The sequence below is a fragment of the Diprion similis genome, chromosome 1 (assembly GCF_021155765.1).
Source record: "Diprion similis isolate iyDipSimi1 chromosome 1, iyDipSimi1.1, whole genome shotgun sequence".
Lineage (NCBI taxonomy): Eukaryota > Metazoa > Arthropoda > Insecta > Hymenoptera > Diprionidae > Diprion > Diprion similis.
Genome location: NC_060105.1, coordinates 3,709,178 through 3,729,012, shown reverse-complemented (window position 1 = coordinate 3,729,012; position 19,835 = coordinate 3,709,178). Strand labels below are relative to the sequence as shown.

The following is a 19,835-nucleotide window of genomic DNA, read 5'->3' as shown; positions in this document are numbered from 1 at the left end:
CGATTTTTCTAGAATTTCTCTTGAGAAGATCTTTTCATTTATTGAAGTAAACAATTTTACACATATTATGGTAACTTTCAACTCTATTTTCAAATTTTTTATGAGTGAAAATAATTATTTTGAAAGTTGCTAAAAAATTAGATTTTTTGAAAATTTTAACTGTATAAAATCTCTTAAAAATTTCCTGCAGAAGCTGGCAGGAAAGAAACACCGCGAATCATCTCAGCGCTGATGATGTTTGTTTAAACCCGTGTTTTAAACTTTTTGCACTAGATATTCTCTGTTCAAACGTACGGTGTTAAATCGCCGAACGACATGACGTGTAATGACATGCAGAGTGGAAATGTGTATCGGATCGTCTGGAATGGATACTGCATGAATACGAGTATACCATAATATCCTAGATATGCAACAAAGATGAGAGCGAAACGGTGATAAAACGAAATTTATTGGTAGGTATCCAGGACCTTTGCCTCGAGCGGAAACGTCATAAATGTAGAAAAATCGCGTTGCAGGATTGCGTTGGGATTTGCGGGTTAGACTGCAGTGTTGCAAAAGTCGACAGATTCCAAGAAATTAGTTATCATTTGCCGAATGACTTCTGGCCGTATCAGAATACGCGAAACCTCGCTGTTTCTTATTGTTTCTACTCGATTTTCGGAATATGTAATCGGAATCCGGATGAAAATCGCCGAATGATTTCGAGCCCCATTCTGCAAAATTTGACGCGGGTACAGGCCGGCAATTCAATGCTAATGAATCAGCTGTCGCTGCATTTGCACGTGAATTACAGTGTCAACGTTCTCATCGCTGCAGCGACGAATTGACGTTTGGCATTGGTCATATCTACACCTACGCACGTGCCTGAACAGCCTCACGTAATCAGAATTATACCAGCGATTCGGATCGTGTGTGTCATGCGTGTGCGGTGCAGTACTTTCATCGATTATGCAAGGGTTAATCAATGGTTGAATCCAATTATAAAACAGCTCGGACGTTTAGTCCAGCCCTCGGCATCGTGCGGAAACGAAGTTATTTCACGTGGTTTTCATTTTCCGCAATCTCGAAGAAAGAGGAGAGACGCATGTCATTTGACCATTAAATCCTTCGGTATAACGCTGACATGCATCAAGCCCATGCATAGATGCATATGAGGCTCAGACCGATGATGCATAATGCATCGCGCGGTCACGAGTTCCTATTTTCCTCGGTCTGCAGGTCGGGTCTTTGCGATGTCTTTTTCTCTTCCTCTTCATCTCTCTTTCTCTCTCTTTCTTTTCCTTCTTTTTTAGCTACAGTCTACAGTTACATACGGAATCTACTAACGTGTTTCGAATGGAGCCCTTTGTGGTTACCAAGTCGGCTACGGATTGAATATAAACGCGAGAATAAGAAGCCATTTTATTGCGCTTTTGCCTGTGCTTTTACTCTAGTGAAATTGAGGGCTTAAACCGAGATTCAGATTACCTCACCTTTTATACCGAACTATATGTATTAAGGTGTATTTGGCGAATAATCTATGCTTCGTAATTTCGTCGAGAATACCAGAAACGCTTTTTTCCAAAAACGCAAAAATAACGATCACCAATTTCGGTTATTTTCAACTCAAACTTTGCCATGTAACGCAACTGTAAAAGAATTCCGAGGATCTTTCGTAGATGTTATATTTATCGAACGATCACCGTGGCAAAAGGACGCGTAAAACGGCGAGGAGGGTAAGTTAGAACAGTTGTGGTGGAAGACGAAGAAGACGAAAGCTCGGGCTGCAGGCGGGGGCGAGTGTAGAAGAGCGCAGAGGCGAAATGAGAATCTTAAAATATTCCTCCGTGTCGTCTAAATCAAGGGGGCTTAAGGAGCGTCGTGCGAGCAGGGATTATCCTCTTCACTTCAAAGCATCCTGCAGGTGCATTCCCTCTCTGTCTTTTCGCTATTTTTCACTGACAGTAAAAGTTGAAGCACGCGCGGCAGTTGCGTCGTGATCTACAGGCTTGGATCTGAAGCAGGGTCAATATCACGAAGTCTGCAGTAACCGACTGAACGCGATCCGAAAGCCGAGAAGAATTCAATTTTCGAAAACAGTGCGAAAAAAAAAACCCACAAAGTAGGTATCTTCTCTTCTTGCCAGTGCTTAAGAAGTTCAGTCAAATCGATATCAGAGAGGATTTTTGCTGCACCGCCGGGAAGAGATGATCGTTGGATAAGATATTGGATTATTCGCGGCAAAGGAGGCGAGATTCGCGTTTAAATATATCAAGATCGATATATGGATTTAAAGTTGGATCGGTAATCAGTAGCCGCAAAACGATGGGCTAATTAACCGGAGGTGAAAAAGTCCGGGGGCAGAAATCGCGGGAATCAGGGCTGAGGACCCGACGCGCGGCGTCGAAGCGCTAAAGAACGGGATTTAAACTGGGAGAAGTTTTTACAGCTCAAGGTCAATACGTTCCTGAATTAGTTTGCATGAAATTTCGCCCCCTCCAACGTCCTCGAGGCTGCAAGGCGGCACTTGAGAGAAAGGAGGAAGGGAGGGAGTGACGTACAATTATCTCTGCTGGCGGAAGAAGATAGTGAGATCCACTCTGGGGATAGTGAAGAGTAGCCCTCCTCCCTTTCGCCCGCCTCACCCTCCAGGACCTCCACCTTCTACTCCTCGTCCTAGGTTCGCCAGCTCCGACACCCTCCGCGAGCTCGTTGAATCTAATTACATGGCAAGACCCACCCTCGCCGTCGGCGGGTTCGTTGCCAAGGCGACGGTGGCCATCTTGGAGGGCTGCAGCCACTAATGGCCTAATGAATTTAATGGAGGCTCCACGCGAAGTACGGCGAACGGCGCCGAGTGGAATAAGAGCTAGGTGAGCGCGTTCTGCGTCTAATTCTCCGGAAACCGAGAGGCGAAGCTGACGGAGGAGGGGCGGTTCAACCGGGGGCGCTAACCGTGCGACGACCCAACGAGACCCAGGGAAACCCGCCCGACCCGAAGCCTCCTCTCCTCACCTCACCTCACCTCACCTCGCTTCTCCTCCTCCTTCCCCTCCTCCCGGATTTTCACAATTAAGTAAAGACTGAGTGCTCGTCGTTAGGCAAGGCCGGGGTTCAAAAGTAACGACGTATGAATGCCCCGATATTTTATACCCTGTAAATACTGGGAAACTAGACGAGGGCTGTTGTCAAAGTTTTTGTGCAAAATCCATTTTAAGTCATAAGGATCTGCTTGTAATTCTGCACAATCGTCGAAGTATAAGGTTTGCTCATATTGGAAGCGTTAAGAAGTCGAATACACAATTGTTAGAGTTATTTGCGGGGTGCGGTTTGGAACGATGAAATATACCCGCGAAAAGTCGAGAGAGGATCGATGTAATTAGATTACATTAAGCCTTGGCGATAACCGTTCACCCTACGGTTGATCCTCTACGCGGTAAACGACACGGAAATTTCGATGGTGGCTTCGGGTGTTTTGATCCTACATAAGCGCTCGGAATTGTTGTACCCGCACCAATTGCAGGTAAACGACTTTTTAAAAGCTTTCCACTCCTTCTCATTTGATTGACCTCTCAACCGGGGAATTACTTGATCGCGGAGGATTTACATCCGGGGATGAAATGTTTTTTCTTCTAAGCATATCTACGTGTAACGTATATCGAAAAATAAATCTGTGGTTTCGGTTTCAACGTAAACTTAAAAAATGTGAGGACAAGCTGTTTTAATTTTTCCGGATCGCCGACTCAGTCCATAACAAGTCGTAAACAGCGGGGCCTAAACTCTGGGCAAATAATTATTATGCTTAAGCCAGCGGATCGTTTAGCAAGTCAAAATTCCTTCCCCTCGCGTTTAAAACAACTTTCTTTAAACATCCCTGTCCATGTAAGAGATACACACACACACACACACACGACTATTTTTGCTGTATAAAGTGAATAAATTCGAGTCTCGCTTTATTTTTTATTTATGTACCTATCCTTACACTTCTTGTATAATTTTTTGCTCCGTCTTTAGCGAAGTCCTCGCGATGAATAATTAATCAAAGCAAGAAATAATCTCGTGAGACATTGCTTGCTGGCGGGTATATTATAGTAATATGCAGTTGCACATGCCTCGCGGAGAAAGAGAACAGGAGACCTGGCAAGAGAGTGATAATTGTTTGCTCAGAGCGATAACGTCCTTGCTCATGATACGAGATTACTGTTAAGATAGACCAAGCGTATGGTGTTTGGCTTCTGCTGACAAGTGTGTCGCACTCGTTTCGCTCGCTGGATGAAATGCAGTTGTCGGTATAGATCATAATTATTCGCACTAATGAGCTAACAAATTTTACCGTTGAAATATGTAAAAAAAAGTATGATATGCGAGATGACGAACGTAATATGCATGTTACATCCGGATCGGATAAAGAACTCGTGACATGCACTCGTTTGTGGAACGTTTCAATTAGAACGGCTTATGGCGTTTACTCAGCACTTCGCCTTGCTTTCAGCTGTGCACGCTTCTGAATGTATTTTATTTACGTTCCTCGTATGTAAGTGTCTCGTCGTCGCCTTTATTACACTGTACACAGGCAACACAGCTTGAATTATGTACCTGAACTATATACAGGCGCCCAGTTAACTAACAACGAGGCACAATATTGCTCCTGCAGAGGAGCACAAGACATTCGGTTCCAATATCCTACTTCACATATATCCTAGTATGATTTTATTTCCGAAAACAGTGAGTTGCCCGTCGAAATCCTTGGTAACAAGCCATGGAAATCTCTTGGATGTACCACTTGTCCCGATAATTGAGTCGAAAAAATGATACCGAGTGTCTGGAAGTAGATCTTCACATCCACTTGACTCGGCGAAGGATTAGCCGACTACGTACCGAGACTTGAGTGCATGGACTACTCCATCTTGTTTCGATTCAAGTTCCTGTCTCGAGAAGGTACTTGGACTCGAGATATAATAGACGAACCTAAAGACCAACTCGACGCCCTCAAGGAATTCCCAACGCGCTGAGTAAAAAGGTGTAGAAAATTTTTTCCCCCCTAATTCCTAGAGAAACATTCCTTGGTTATATCCGTCTAAGCCTGACCCTCGTTTACATAAATCTGACCCTCTAATCTCACGCTGCAGGGCGTGCGTTCTCCGATCGAAGGCACTAATAGTCTCGACCGTTTTCCGACTCCGTTACACTCCGCGATCCTAGTTCTCCCGCGTTTCTATTCCTGTATAAACGCCACTCGGTCCACTGGGGAAACGGCGAACAGGGGATGTGACGGATTCTTCGGTTCCCAAAGCGCACAGGGCGAAGAAGAAGAAGAAAAGGAAGAAGAAGAAACAGGCGGTACCCGGTACTCAAAAAAGTAGAGGAAAACTCCTTCGGTAATCCAGAGCGCAGGCCAAGGATTACACCGGCTCCTCCAGATGTTTATTGAGTCTCAGGGCAAGACGCATGCGTCCGTCCGTTTTTCCTGCGTCGCAGACTCTTCGCTGCACGTCATCCCTCCACCGCATCCGCGAATCTTTTATATGGAAGAAAGAAATCGCCAAAAAGCTTGCGGACTTTACCGATTGGCAATCGGGTTTGACGATTCTGATACACATTTTTGTCGTATCCTTTCCGCGGACTTGGCTTTCACTCATCTTTCGTCGACGGTGTTGATTTAATGAAAAAACGCGCGACTTTTCCGCACTTTGAAACGTGGTATGAGCTACTCCTGGGGTAGTTTGTCGTTGCTTTATCGATCGACGTGAGAAGAGGTGACTGCTTCAAGCTTTTCGTGCTTCAATTGCTCCGTGGCGCCACTGGAAATATCCAGGCTGAGCTCTCTGACGGTGGCTCGTACCTACTCGTTACTTGCCTCGTCGAAAGTCGATCTTCTTATATACGCGATCATACTCGAGCTCTGCGATTCTCAAACGATTACGCGGCACGATTATCCGATACGTTTTATCCGTCAGGACTTTAATACGTTAAACTTCAATCAAATCTTCCATACGCGGGCTTCTATAGTGCGATTTTCATTTACCGATAATTTATGGTCGCGGTTGTGTTTAGACCGACGAAGCAGTTGATTTTTTAGCTTCCCTTTGCCCGGAATTGCTAATTCTTCGATCGCAGGAAACAGATACTTTACTGAATGCATAAAAATTGAAATTAAAATTCTAAAAAAAAAATTATATAGGTATAGACATCGCCTCACGTGAAAATAGAAAGGAATAATTTAAGGCGAGAGAACAACGAGGTGTAAAGAAAGCAGCTACCTACCCTAAAGATGTGAAGTAGAGCGATATTGCCGAGGCCTCTCTAAGCGGCGGGATTAAGAGCTACGTAAATTCTTCCGCCCCACTTGCTTTCTTCCAGTAAAGAATCGCTTGCTCGGTTAAACGCATTGCCTTTACGGGGGAAAGTGATAGTCGACTGTCAGTCTCTTCTATCCTTTCTCTTTGCCTAGCGGCACACAGGAAACCCTCCCTTATTTTTTATCTTTCTTTACATTTCTCGTGAAAAGTACCAAGTCTGTAGTTTATACTGTGGTAATTTTATAGGTGTAATGTTTTTATACCTTTCTTTGGGGGAGGGGGTGGGGGGTCAAAAGTTGGAAGGGTCAATATTTCGAATGGCCGATATATCGAAATTTCAAACATGTGATAATAGAATAATGAAAGATGAATTGTTCGAAAATCAAGATTTCGATATCAATCGGCCATTTGAAATATTCAACCTTTCAACTTTTGACGACAATCCCTTTCGTTTCTGCAATGTGTTCTCTGATTTTCAATTCAATGAAATTCAAATACAAAATAAAAAAATTATTCACAAAAACCTGTTTGTCAAGGTTTGCAAATAAATAAGAATTTCTTCCTCGTAACTTCGATAATGATTATCAGACAAATTGTGTTATGTAACGTTTTATGAACGTTTGGAAATTGAATAAAATAGACAAATGAAGAATACAAAATAGTTCAAAATTGTATAAAAAATAGATTATTCGTTTATCTATGTGGTTATTAACGAGTTCATTCTGAAAAGTTTATAATATAGCATAAAAATAAATAAACAATCTATTTGCGACACTGTTTAAAGCTATTTTGTGTGTTTTTCTTTGTTTTTTCCAAAAAATCCATTCTGAAAATTCATCCATCTATAATCGAATTTCTCTATATAGGTATCAACTTTCATTTACAGCACTTGAATCAAGAGGGCGCCAGCTCTTCGGTGATTATATGTCAAGTAAAGCTAATAAATGAACGTGTTTGAGTCTGAAGATGTGATTGGACGTAAAAACTTGGTGGGACAAGTGCAGAGTGCTACAAGCCTCGCTTTTACCATTCGAGCATGACCTACGCGATCTATCTTGTAATTTTTTAATTGTTATTTTTTTTTCAAATCACGGTATATGCATCATTGATTGATATACAAAATCCAGCCTGATGTCTTCTATTTTGCAAATCATGCTAATACCATTAATCGGTTTTTCAGAGCTACCGAGGATCGATAGCAAGTAACGAGGATCATTTCCATCGGTCGGTGACTGGCGAGAATACCAACGTTACCATCGCCAAGTAAAAACTGAAAAATTCTGTGCCAACTTCTTCGATTTATGTCGCAGAAGTATAACTATTAAATTTACTTTAATACAAGGAAATATGAAAGAAAGTGACCTTGGCAACGATAATTTCATGGTCCAATATGTCCCAACGACATCCAATGTGGCCACAATTTTTGCTCAGCCCGAAACCAGTTTGACTGCTTACCACAGAGCCATAAGATATAAAAGATTTCATGCTGCTTTTGAGTAACCTTAATTTTAGCAATTAGCCACCTTTGAATCAGCCCGTATAGCGCGTTCAACACTGTCTCGTCTCATCATTTCGATAACTCGTTGTGATGGCAGACGTGCTTTCACGCGTGCTTTAATGATTCGAAAGGTTTTCGCAGGTTCATCAGACTCTGATCAATATACGAAAAGGCGGGTTCTGGACAGACAAGGGAACAAGGTGAAGAGTGAAGAACGTAGACTCGTGCTACCGTAAATATATTGATCAATAATTTATAACAGGATTAACAACAATTAATTAACTAGCGTAGGGTGTGTACCGTATAGTGCAATATGCTGTGTGTATGATAGATTTTTCTAAAATGTTTCGCATGGTGAAATGCACTCTTCAATTATACCGAATTATTATAAATTTAGAAACCGACTTGTTCACTTACACTTGTATACTCAACGAGTGAAGTGTTTAAGCAAGTTTGTTCCATTAGGTACATAGAAATTTTTTATATCGTAGAAAAAAAATTCGTTTAACCTCGATACATTTCTACGAGTTTCTTGCCTAGCGTGTATTTTGAATACTGCTGAAACGGCAGGCTGAAACATTAGATTGCCATGATACCAAGGCACTAAGGGTGCGAGTGATACTCGCCACATCAGGGTCTATACAATAAGTCTAAGTAATTCCCTGACGCAACTACTTGGAATCAACTTCCTGGTTGATAATAATCAATTAATTAGCTAAAATTACAAAACAACAATTTGACAAGAAAATTATTTCACGTCATATACATACAAGCTACTGTAATATAGTATCAAAATCTTACGAATTATTATCACTGAATCACATATAGATAATATATTCTTGTAATGTAAATATTCAGACGCCTGAGAACAGCTGATCAGAACAGAAAATTGAAGGAACTGCACAACTCGGACTCAATGTGCTGTGTATACATATATAATTTTGTTTATCGAATTTTCGTTTTCTATTTTTCATCAATATTGATTATGAGTCAACTGCAGTTCCACAAAAGTATACACACTATGGTTGTATTGAAATGTCCGAAAGCTTTCACGTCAATTTACAACATCTGATTTATAAGGCGTGTTTTTATTTTTAACTAGGCGAAAAATGAAAATGAACACAATATTCAAATTGAGCCTAAGTTTCTTTGAATTGACTTGATCTCTCCATTTCCGTCCTCTTGCGTAAGGACTTTATTTTTTTATTTTAAAACGGCTATCTCACTCCGACGGCGCGAATGCAGTCTGGTCCTGCAACCTTGAGCTGAGCGATATTCCTCACAAGACGTGAACCGGAATTGGGGATTTGCGAATCGCCGCAAATGTCATCCACGTCAAGTCCCACCCCGTAGAGCTATGTAGGAGGATATCGGATTCTCCACGATGCAACTTTCCAACGCTTCTCTGGCATAGAAAGGGATTCCCTTCTGGTACCAGCCCGATCGCCATATCCTAAACTCCATGGCGCAGGCACATTCCATCGCAAAATACGGACCTGAAATTCCAAGAGGAAGGGTCTTACAGTCAAGGTTCAAATCATGGTAGAATAGAACATCCAAGATCATGCGGAACAAACCCGAGTGTGAAATAGCCGAATCCCCGTGTCAGAGTCGCATGTTCGTTGGACATCCATGGTTCAGCCTGTACTCGACGTAGAGCATGCCGGTGTTGTGCCAGTAGTAGAGGGCCGCGACGACGAGGGCATGCCACCACTGATGGGAGGAACCGATGTAGTCCACGGAACCTGGAAGGCGAGGGAAGTTGGTACCAGCATTTTCAAACTTGAGAACATTCGCTTTCGACGCGCACTTACCGGGGAAAAAACGCTCCGGTATCCGGCTCATGTATATGAGGAAGGCACCTCCGCTTATAACGTACATGCCGAGAACCCTGGGCAGCAGCATCGCTACCATTGGGTTCTCCATCCCTCCCATGGCGATGCTCCAGTGAAGGGTTGGCAGGACTCCGTATGCCGCCCAAGCGACGAAGACCAGCAACTTGACGTTCCCGTTCACGTTGAACTTCGGGACTTGCAGGAGCATCGCCACGACGAATATCAGCAGTACGGTAGTCAGGTAGAACTGCTGAAGTTCCTGGACATATCAAGACACAGGGGATAAGCATTTGACACCTTCTGGGTCTTGTTATTCACGGCCCGAACTCACCTTGTGGCACCAGAAGGCGTAGTAGACTCCCGACATGTAGATCGCCAGGAGACTGAGGGCGATGCCGAAGAGGTCGAAGGACAGGAAACACCAATAATCCTTCTCGCTCCGGCAGGAAAATGTGTGGTACATGGAAGACAGTATCATGCATGCCTGCGAGGAAGTGCGATTTGGAATTATTCATTATTACTCGATTGGTACGACGATCAGTTTTCTAATAATCTTTGGGGCAGCTGATGTACCGATTGGTGTTAAATGCACACGATCGGTTCGCATTACCTGAAAGCATATGAGCAGGAGAGCGACGATCAGCTTGTCACCGAACGGCGCGTGTATGTTGAGCAAACAGAGATCGTAGAGCGTTAATCCGAGGAACAACATCCAGCCGAATATGTGGCTCCATATGTTGATCGTCTCATTCGTCCACCAAAAAATACTGTGAGGTCGTTTTAAAGAGAGAAATAAAAGTTCCGTGTTAATAGACGCAAATCAAAACGAAGGCAACATGCTTTGAGCAATTTGTTTTACATAATTGTCTGCGGCAAGTTCAAGGAGTTTTAGTGACTGCGGTCAACTTTCTAGAGACTGACCTTTCGAGGCATAATTTGGTGGTCAAGTATCCTCGGTAACCGTGCAGGATGTACGGATTGAACTGGAGGTACTCAGGTGCCTCTGCGAACGGCAGTATCCTTCGCATTCTTTCCTCATCTTCGAAGGCTGTCTTGTCCTTGATCGCGGCACTTGCCAGGTTATCGTTCCCTTCGGTCAACTATTTGAAAATAAATTAACGATCAGTGTTTTTTATTGGATCAAAACAACGCTGGTCTAGCTATTGGATGTGATGAATTTTAAGCTGACAGTAAACTGCCGAAATTCTACGTAAAATACGAAATTGACGTTATCGTGTTTCCTGAATCGATAATAGAAAACGAGTTGAGAGACCGATTCATGCATCATTCATGCGAAGAATGTAAATTCTCAAGCGACTGTCCACTATTGTTCACCTTCTCTTCCTGTCGTTCAAATCGGTGTAGTTTATTATGCAAGTGATTACGAAAAGATTTGAGCGCCGATAGCGCGCATCTTAAAATATGAATATCATTTTCACCATTACGTGAAAATTTCATCCGAGCTCGATCAATGACGTAACTACCTTTCGGATAAAATAACCGCTGAATTAATTATCCACAATATTTCCTCATATTGCTTTTTTTTTAAATTTATTATAAGGAAAAATTACTACGAAATTTTATTACATGTGAGTTCACCGGACGTGAAAAAAGCGTGTGTACCGACTTTCTTTAGCCCAACAGTTAAAGATAAGTTGAAAAATGTTTGAGGAACGTTAAACACCGAAGGTCTTCTGTACTTGCAATAAATACGTGATCCAATCGCCATATCAGATTTCGATTTGAATTTCGCAGGAATTTAATGGCCTTAATTTCGTGCGAAATAAAAAAAAAACAGAGGTTTTTCGTCTGGATTTAAAAATTAGGATGTTGGCGAAATTCAAAGATAATTAACTTTCGAATCGCCGTACGTACATTGTACCACTTTGCAATTATTTTTGGCCAATCTCACTCTATTTCACTCTACAACTCTTCTGCGATATTATTAAGGACACGGCGATTTTTGCACAAGACACGATCTAAGAGTAAATCAAATCTAGAATTGGTTCGGAACACTTCAACGTTTAATTAATCCACCATCAAGGTCAAGGAGTCGACGCACTGGCCACGCTTAATATCGGATTTCTCCGCGCCGCCGGTCTTGTAAGTAGGCCATAAAGAGCCACGGCTAGATAGCCACGGCCACGAACCCCTTCGAAGCAATTTTTTACGACAATATGATTTTGCGTCTAGGCATAACTTTCGACGCAATTCTACGTCAGCTGGAGCCCTGCGGCGTCGTGTAAGAAATAAAACAAAATTGACGTCGCGTGTCTCAACTCTTTTCGCTGCAGATGATACCCAAATACAGATAAACCCATTCTTAAATCCATCCGATCCATCCATTATACGGAAATCTGACTGTCTTGGATTTCGCGTTGCAAAATAAACGTGCAGTTCAAAGTATAATATCGGAAACCTCCACCTGATGGGATAATCTCATGACCTTTGACTTGCAGCCGATTCCATGGCGAATAGAGTATATACCTATTGTGACAGTCGTTTGTGTGGTGAATCTGATTTTTCATACGGTTTAAAATTTTTACGCACAGTAGAATCGATGATGGATTTACGAAGTTTAGAACGATTATGGTTGAGTAACGGCGGAATCAAGTATACAAGAGAGAGTCACGCGATCTATGCTGCTTCGGTAAAAAGGAGAGGAGGGTACGAAGGAGAAAGAGCGGCTAGTAGGTCACAACGGGACCAGCTTCTTGGTTTCTACGATATATGCATGATCAGCTGCAGGCTGTGTAATGTGACGGATAATTCGGAACATCCAAATTTCCACTTTGACTTGACTTTGACTAGGAATTAAACTCCGTGGAGAAATTTATAATAACGATGATGTAGGTATAACTGGATGACAACGACGAAGAGCAGTTGTATAATTACACCCGCGTTTTGTTCCACGCTTTCTTGAAAACTGATTGGATGATTGGATTACGTTTCTCTGAGGAGAATTTCTCATAGCCAAATGTGCGTTTGTAAAAAATCTTGTGTAGCAACTCATGTCATACATGGAGACTCTCTAGACTTTCAAACGTCAAATTTTTAAATCCGAAGATAGTTAATGTTGTCGTTAAAAAAATTCTTTTTTGCAAAAGTACGATTGGAAGCAGTTTAATAAACGTCTATAGAGAATTAATGTAGTTTGCATCTGAGGCTGTAGCTTTAAGCGATAAGGAAAGCATTTGCTTCGATCGGGTTTCTCAAGCCTTACGTGGAGCAAAATGAAAATAAATGGAATCAAGAAACGAAAAAACAAATAAATAAAAATCAATCGAAAGAGGAACCGGAAAAGGTATATCGTTGTTTATACTGACGCAAAAGCTTGCATCCATATTTAAAACTTTCGGCCATGGATTATCCGCATGCGAAATTTTTCTAATCTAATTTCCGTATACCTGGTTCGATCATTCGATTTGGATTGACCTTGCTTCCGCACATCGAGCAAATGCAATATCAGCATCGTTATGTTTGCGTATTTGTGTGCGAGTATCGCGTTGTGAAAGGAACTTATTACGGTGAAACGTTGAACGAATGTTTTCAAAATAATCGGCACAAGAATGTCAATACGCATAATGTTGTGCAAATCAGTTTTCGAATTACGTATATTCGACAGAGCGAGTTCGTAATAGTCGACGCATTTTATTTCTGACTTATGAATACAACATGTATCTATCGAGTAAGAATGACCACGAATAATCGATTATCTTTCAAACTCGATTATTTTTTCTCACAATCAGTTTTTCTTTTTTACTCCCATAAACTATCCAATGTAATATCAATTTATGTGATTAGAGTATCAATTATTATCATTGTCTTACTAACTAAGTATCTATCTGATATAACGAGTGAGAGATAATTGAATATTTTCCACCTGATATTGAATAATATTTTTAATGAAACTATGAATTAACGAAAAACTTTTCCGCTATTAAAACTACATAATAAAATTTATGAAACTTAACTTTCAAATATACCGTTTAAAAATCGATTAGGTTCTACCGAATCAATTGATTCGTATTCGATTATTCTTCTGGATCCGATTAATCGATGCACCGATTATTTGTAGCTTATCGTCAGTGGCCATCGCTACTATATCGAGTATCTTAAATTTAGGAAAGAAAATTTTTCCGTAGAATCGAACACTAGCGTATTCCGTTCCTCTTCATGTACAAGTAGGCATAAATTCTATGAAACCACATCAAACGTTCATCCACCTTGTTCTCTATTCCGTCTATACTGAATCGATTTACATATTTTCAAGGGCTGCAAAACATCGTCTTGGGGACAAGTTCGATAACCCGAACGATCGCTCCGGGTGTCAGAATAACTAACGTCAATCTCGTCCCTGATTTTTATTCCGATTATAATGTACGATCGGATCAAGGTTCTTATGCGCGATAATTCGAACCTCCCGAAAATGGACGACGATTAAGAAAAAGGTAGTATAATCGTAAACAGAAAATCATTGACGTCGTCTAAACTTCTAGCCGTCAATCAACTCGCGCTAATAATTGCGCCTAAATCACCGTCCGATATTCGCTTGATAATTAGGACATCCATGGTCAAGACAAGGTAACGTAACTGCCTTTACGTCATTCGGTTAATGAAACAAACTTACTCGGTAAATAAACAAAATTTACTGACCTCAGCTACGAGAGGTTTTCCGGCTTCCTGGACAGCCTTGACACTCTGCCTTTCCCTCGTGGTACCCGCCACGTGGCCGTTTCCCTGCTTGTCGCATTCCTCAACCCCTGCCAGTAATTTCATCATTGGAACGACCCTGAGAAAATCGGGGATGAAACGACGTTTGTACGGTTAGGGAATTGAGGTATAAAGTAGTTCCAGATTTTGGAAAGAAGGATCTTGAATTATAATTTTCGTATGATTTGACGATAAATATTGTTTAACGATATAAGTTATTGAAATTCTTCTACAATCGATCCGACCGCTTAGCGCGAAGGTGTTTGATTGCGCCTTGATCAATGTTATTGTTGTTTTATTACAACGATTCGCGATAATTAATACAGAGCATAAACGTGACTGGGCAAGATCTAATCACAAGATAAAATCCTCTCTTTCAGTCAGTGTTTTGATAATTAAGATACTTTTAAGGCGTCGATATTTTGAAGTGTTAAAGCAATAATTCTCAGCGCGTACTTAATTACACTTGACGTTTATTCCATGCAGCATCGGTGTGATCGTAAGAATGAAATGAAAAACGTAAGATATTCCCTTATTTTCCCTTTAAAATTTGCAAACTTTTTTTTCGACCTTCGTCCTGTTTAACGAATGATAAGTCTCAACGAGTAAAATCCGCAGAACAATTTCGCAGTACGTATACTAATTGTCCCGTTGTTTGCGGTACGAAAAGAGAAAATATTTTACACAACCACTTCCGCGGGCTGCAAAGAGCGGTTTTTAAAACTCGATAGTCCATTCCCCGAACACGAGACCCTCTGAACTGGCCTACATATTAGTCTCCGAGGTAAAATCGACAAAGGAAAGAATATCCGCAAGACTTTTGGAGAGAAGGGGAACCGGCTTGGTCAAGAAGGAAGACGAGGACCACTCAATGGCCTGCCTGCCTCCAGGTTTACTCTCACCGATGTTTGGCTTCCAGGCAATCTCTCGCTTCTAATCGGCGAGAAAGTCGGCTGAAAGGTTCGCCGTGCATTATGTGTATTACTAGACAATGAATGACTCGGTACGCTTGGTGCAGAGATAATTATACCGCAGTTTATTAAAATTTATCACAGTTTTTCGCAAACTTTGATTAATACGGTATACGTATTTAATTTCTCGTATTCGTCATTGAACAGCTTGCGAAATTCCCCGAGGATTCGATTTAAATGTTACTTGAATACCTTGATTGCAATAATTACAATATAAGAAAAAAAAAAATAGAATTTTCTATCCGATTTATTAACTATATGAGTAAGGTTAATACTCGAATATTTTTCACGCCGTTAATTTTTCAAAATCCGCTTCTTGGTTTTTATGCTTTTCGGATAAAGAAACCACAAAAGAGCGTTCAAGCGATCATTGACCGCGTATATTCCGGGCATCTTTCGTGTCTCTGATGTATAACATAATGGGTTCGCTAACTGTTCATATTCTTTTTCTTCTTCCTTTCGGCGTGAAAGTTTAGTTTGTAACATACATGGTACAGTCGAACCAAGATACCAACTCAGCATAGCGCAGACCGCAAAAGTTCATTTGGATAGAATAAATTCTCATACTTATATACTTCGTGCGCTGCATCCATAATGTGCAGTAAGTAACTTGCCCAGACGATTTTACTATTCAACTAGCCATTATTTACGCTTAATGACGAACCTACTACTGTCAAAGAAACTGCGGGGGGTATAATGCAGATGTTCTGTCAAGTGGACAATATCGACGTAACCGCACTACTGGACGCATCGAGGGAAAATTATTATGTAGGCAAGTGTGTTATAGAATAAATAAATAAATGGCAATCACATTTATGTGTTATACGTTTCCTGGATGCGGTTGGTTTGGAATTTACATTACAAAATTCAAATTTAATATCTGCCTACGAGAGAGAGATAAAAAAAAACCAAAGAAGAAAAGTTTGTAACTTTTATTCGTTGTCCAAACTGCAACATTTCTCCTAATTACTAATTTAGAAAAGTCGATAATTGTCAGGTATGAACATACTGCATGTATATTATGTAAAAGGTACATTGTTGAAAGTATGAAAAAGGAAACGGGATGTCGCGACGCGCTCCAATTATTATACGTAACGGAGAATTAAAAGAGAAAATAAAATTGAAAAAAAAAAAAAAAAAAATGGTTACCCTGGATGTGACAGATGCACGTTTTTTTTTCATCCTCTTTCTACACAGCACAAATCACTCTGCTTCGTGCTACAAGCCTGTATAAAAATTCCTTATTCTACCTGATTATCAGCAATGAAAATGGACGTGGTGGATAACATCAATAACAGTATGACTCGAGGCGCATAGGTTTATTATATCCATATTACTCTACTCTCAATTAAGCGAAGATGAACAAGGCCAAAACTTTCCATTCTCCCAGACTATCGTGACACGTTGGTTAAGTAGATTTAACATCGTTTAGAAAGGAGTATATAATAATATAAATACAAAATATTAAATAAAACACAGCCGGTTAAGTACAAGCGAAAAGGAAGATATGGAAAAAAAAATTCAGCAAAATGAAACAAAAAAATTGTCTACGCCATTCACATGAATTAGATTTTGATTATTATAAATTTGGGGAATAAGAATCGAACTTACCTTTATCATCGGCGGGAAGATTAAACGACCCTTATTATTTTCGCGAATTGTATCGACGCTAATAGACAAACGGTCGCAGGTGCTGCATGTCAGAAGAATGAAACGAAAACGTCGATCCAGCGACACCCACCGACTGACTCTCTTGGAGGAACGAAAAGGACTGAGCTGACCGGAACACTCGCTCGGAATCCGTTTTATGCGAACTTCGGTGTACGGCGTTCATTGAATCGGCGAACTCGTGGTAGGGAGTGTAAAGAGCCGCACTGCGCCAGACCGCCTGCCTCCCCGACTCCTAGACGACGCCATCCAGATTCCGCAATTTCGATTTTCCCGCGGTCCGTCGTTTTCCGCAAGCGCAATCATCGCCCAGATCCTTGTAGCGAATTCCCAAATGGTAGTTTTACTTTTATATATTATGTATGTCTTTTACCCAAAAATTTTCGCACTTTTTTTACTTTCATAAATCAACCGAATACACACAGACTTTGAGATTGTTAATCGATTTGCGAATTAGTATCATAGAGTCGTACGAGTGAATTTAAAACTCGTATACAAACTACTTTTGTTCTTTGAAAACAATTCATTGGAAAAAAAAAATTTCGTTGGCTAAAGTTTGTTCCCGAATAACCGAGGATTTTTTCTTTATTTTTATTTTTTTCTTTTCTTTACCCATGTGAATGTAATTTTAATGTCCAGCGTTAGGCGAAATGTTGCAGATGTTTCTTTTCTTTTTTTTTTTTTTTGCGTATTTTATTCAATTAAACAAAATTATTTCCTTTCCAATATTATATAACGTGGAGATATGATTTGTGTATATGTATAGTGTTACATCGTGTATCTACAATCATATGATACATTGGTTTGGAGAATGATATTGGATATACGATGAGAAATTACAAGTAAACGAGGTATACGAAGGTATTTTATATATTTTTATATCGTCTAATTCGTAAAATTTTCTTAATCAATCTCAATTGTATAAACAGGGTAGAGCCACCAATATATAGAATTCGTCTATTAAAATTTTCCTCAAATGGTGTCTATACTCTGATAATGTAGTAAGAAATATTTATCATCTATCGAAAAGTAACCAAATTTAAATACAACAGTTAGTAACCAAAATATAGTAATAGGATAATGGAGATCTGATATTGTGAGCATGTAAATAATCGGTACGCACTATAGCAATCGTTATGCAAACTTTATTCCATAAAGTGCCAACGTTTAAAATTTACACAGGATAAGTTATTAAAAATGTTCGTTATTGCGTTATTAACATAATAATTACACATGAATATTTTTCCTTCCTTTCTATTTTATTTTATTTCAAAGTATTTCTTTTTTTTTCTTCTCTTTTATTTTTTCTTTTCAACCTTTCTATTACTTCTTCCCATGATTGTTATTTTTCAGATTTTTTTCTCTTTTTTTGTTTAATATTTTTTTTCTTTTTCTTTTTACCATTTGCTTTTCAATCTTCAGTACAGTACGAACAATCATTAATGGAGGAGAAAGGTTTTTTTTTTTTAAATACCTATACGTTGCCGCGCTTGTTTGAAAAAAAAAAGAACAGAAAAAGTAATTAAATTACAGTTAACTATACGTAATGTGTGTATGTTAATGTCATCGTTCGATCAGAGAAAAGATCGATATCACGATGAACTTACTATCCGCTTTTACATACAAAGTAGGCGTATCTTGCAATCGTTTAATTTGAATAGTAATAATATTAATTCTACGTTCAAATAAATTTTCCATTAATTTTCCTCATTTTTCTTTCCATTCAAATTTATTAACCTCACAGTTCTGAAAAAAAAAGAAAAACCATGTAGGGAAACAACAAGAAACCTGCCTTTTATATCTCACACCAACTCGAGTCAACTTTCGATATATAATCCTAGCTTTAAACATAAAATACATTCAATTTTACACGCGAGTCGCGACGCAGTTATACATATATGCACATATCACCTGCTTTCATCTGCATCGGTAGGCTGTTTTATGAAACAGAAGAAAAATTAAGCCTTTCGCAAATTTACATTCAATTATTTTTTTTCACCAAGCTTGGGGGATGGGTAAAAATTGAAGCCAACGCCCATATTTAAAACGTATATAAGTATCGTAGGTTCTTTGACATGAACGCGAGGATCGAAATAACACTGTTTAAAGACGCTAAGGTATTCTATTGTGTACGATTATTACATGGTTTTAAATAGTCTTATTTAGTGTACAACGTGTGTCTTTCTAAAATGATAAACGCTATTTTGATGAGCATACCCATTTATTATTATTATTTCATATTCTTTCTTCTTTTTTTTTTTAATTTATTTATTTATTTTTAGTTTTATTTTTATCGTTTTTTTTTTTTTTTCTTCTTTTTGAATATTTTAAAATTTTCATCCAGTTATTATTATTATCACTTACAAATCCGTATGATCGCGAGAACGTAGGATATATGCATTTTTCATTGTGGAGAAATGAACAAAGAGATTACTTTTTTCATATTAAATCATCATCATCATCATCATCATCATCATCATCATCATCATCATCATCATCATCATCATCGTAGTCATCATTATCACCATCTCATTGTCATCATGATCATAATCATCATTTTTTTTTATCATCCTTTACAACCACAATATATATATAATTATAAAATACAAAGTTTTTCGAATACCTGCGACAATAATTAAAATTGATACACATATTTCATCACTATACATATACATTGTTAATTGCTATTTAAAAACCTGGGAAAATTACAAATCATATATTGTGTATTATAATATAATATTGTATACTACGACTTATCTTTTTTTTTTCTTTTGTTTTATTTCTTTTTTTTTTTTTTAGATTTTTTTAAATAATTTTTTTTTTTTTTTTTTTCAATTATATTGTGGATGAAAGGTTTGCTCATTCCAAGCAC

The 19,835-nt window shown here is 39.3% G+C and overlaps 1 protein-coding gene across 3 annotated transcripts; it reads right to left on the bottom strand.

The window, feature by feature from the left end:
- Positions 1-7,998: 7,998 nt before the first annotated feature.
- LOC124410667 (progestin and adipoQ receptor family member 3) lies at positions 7,999-17,118 on the bottom strand. Of its 3 annotated transcripts, none has more exons than XM_046889329.1 (8): positions 16,907-17,118; positions 14,268-14,403; positions 10,533-10,711; positions 10,222-10,378; positions 9,943-10,095; positions 9,591-9,870; positions 9,354-9,521; positions 7,999-9,272 (listed from the first exon to the last, which is right to left on the bottom strand). In XM_046889329.1, exons 2-7 carry the CDS (start codon positions 14,391-14,393, stop codon positions 9,382-9,384), a joined length of 1,035 nt encoding a protein of 344 aa, XP_046745285.1. In that variant the 5' UTR covers positions 14,394-14,403; positions 16,907-17,118; the 3' UTR covers positions 7,999-9,272; positions 9,354-9,381. The 3 variants fall into 3 exon arrangements, with proteins under 3 accessions (XP_046745285.1, XP_046745366.1, XP_046745213.1); XM_046889410.1 differs by lacking the exon at positions 16,907-17,118 and adding an exon at positions 16,633-16,675; XM_046889257.1 differs by lacking the exon at positions 16,907-17,118 and adding an exon at positions 15,227-15,315.
- Between the last annotated feature and the right edge of the window lie 2,717 nt (positions 17,119-19,835).

What these genes read in the sequence shown, in the direction of transcription:
- LOC124410667 (XM_046889257.1), bottom strand. Translation starts at nt 15,297, where the DNA reads ATGCACGGCGAACCTTTCAGCCGACTTTCTCGCCGATTAGAAGCGAGA. An exon ending in TGCCTGGAAGCCAAACATCG is followed by an intron (nt 14,404 to 15,226) that starts GTGAGAGTAAAC and finishes CGATTTTCTCAG; the next exon opens with GGTCGTTCCAATGATGAAAT. An exon ending in ACCGGAGCGTTTTTTCCCCG is followed by an intron (nt 9,522 to 9,590) that starts GTAAGTGCGCGT and finishes CTCGCCTTCCAG; the next exon opens with GTTCCGTGGACTACATCGGT.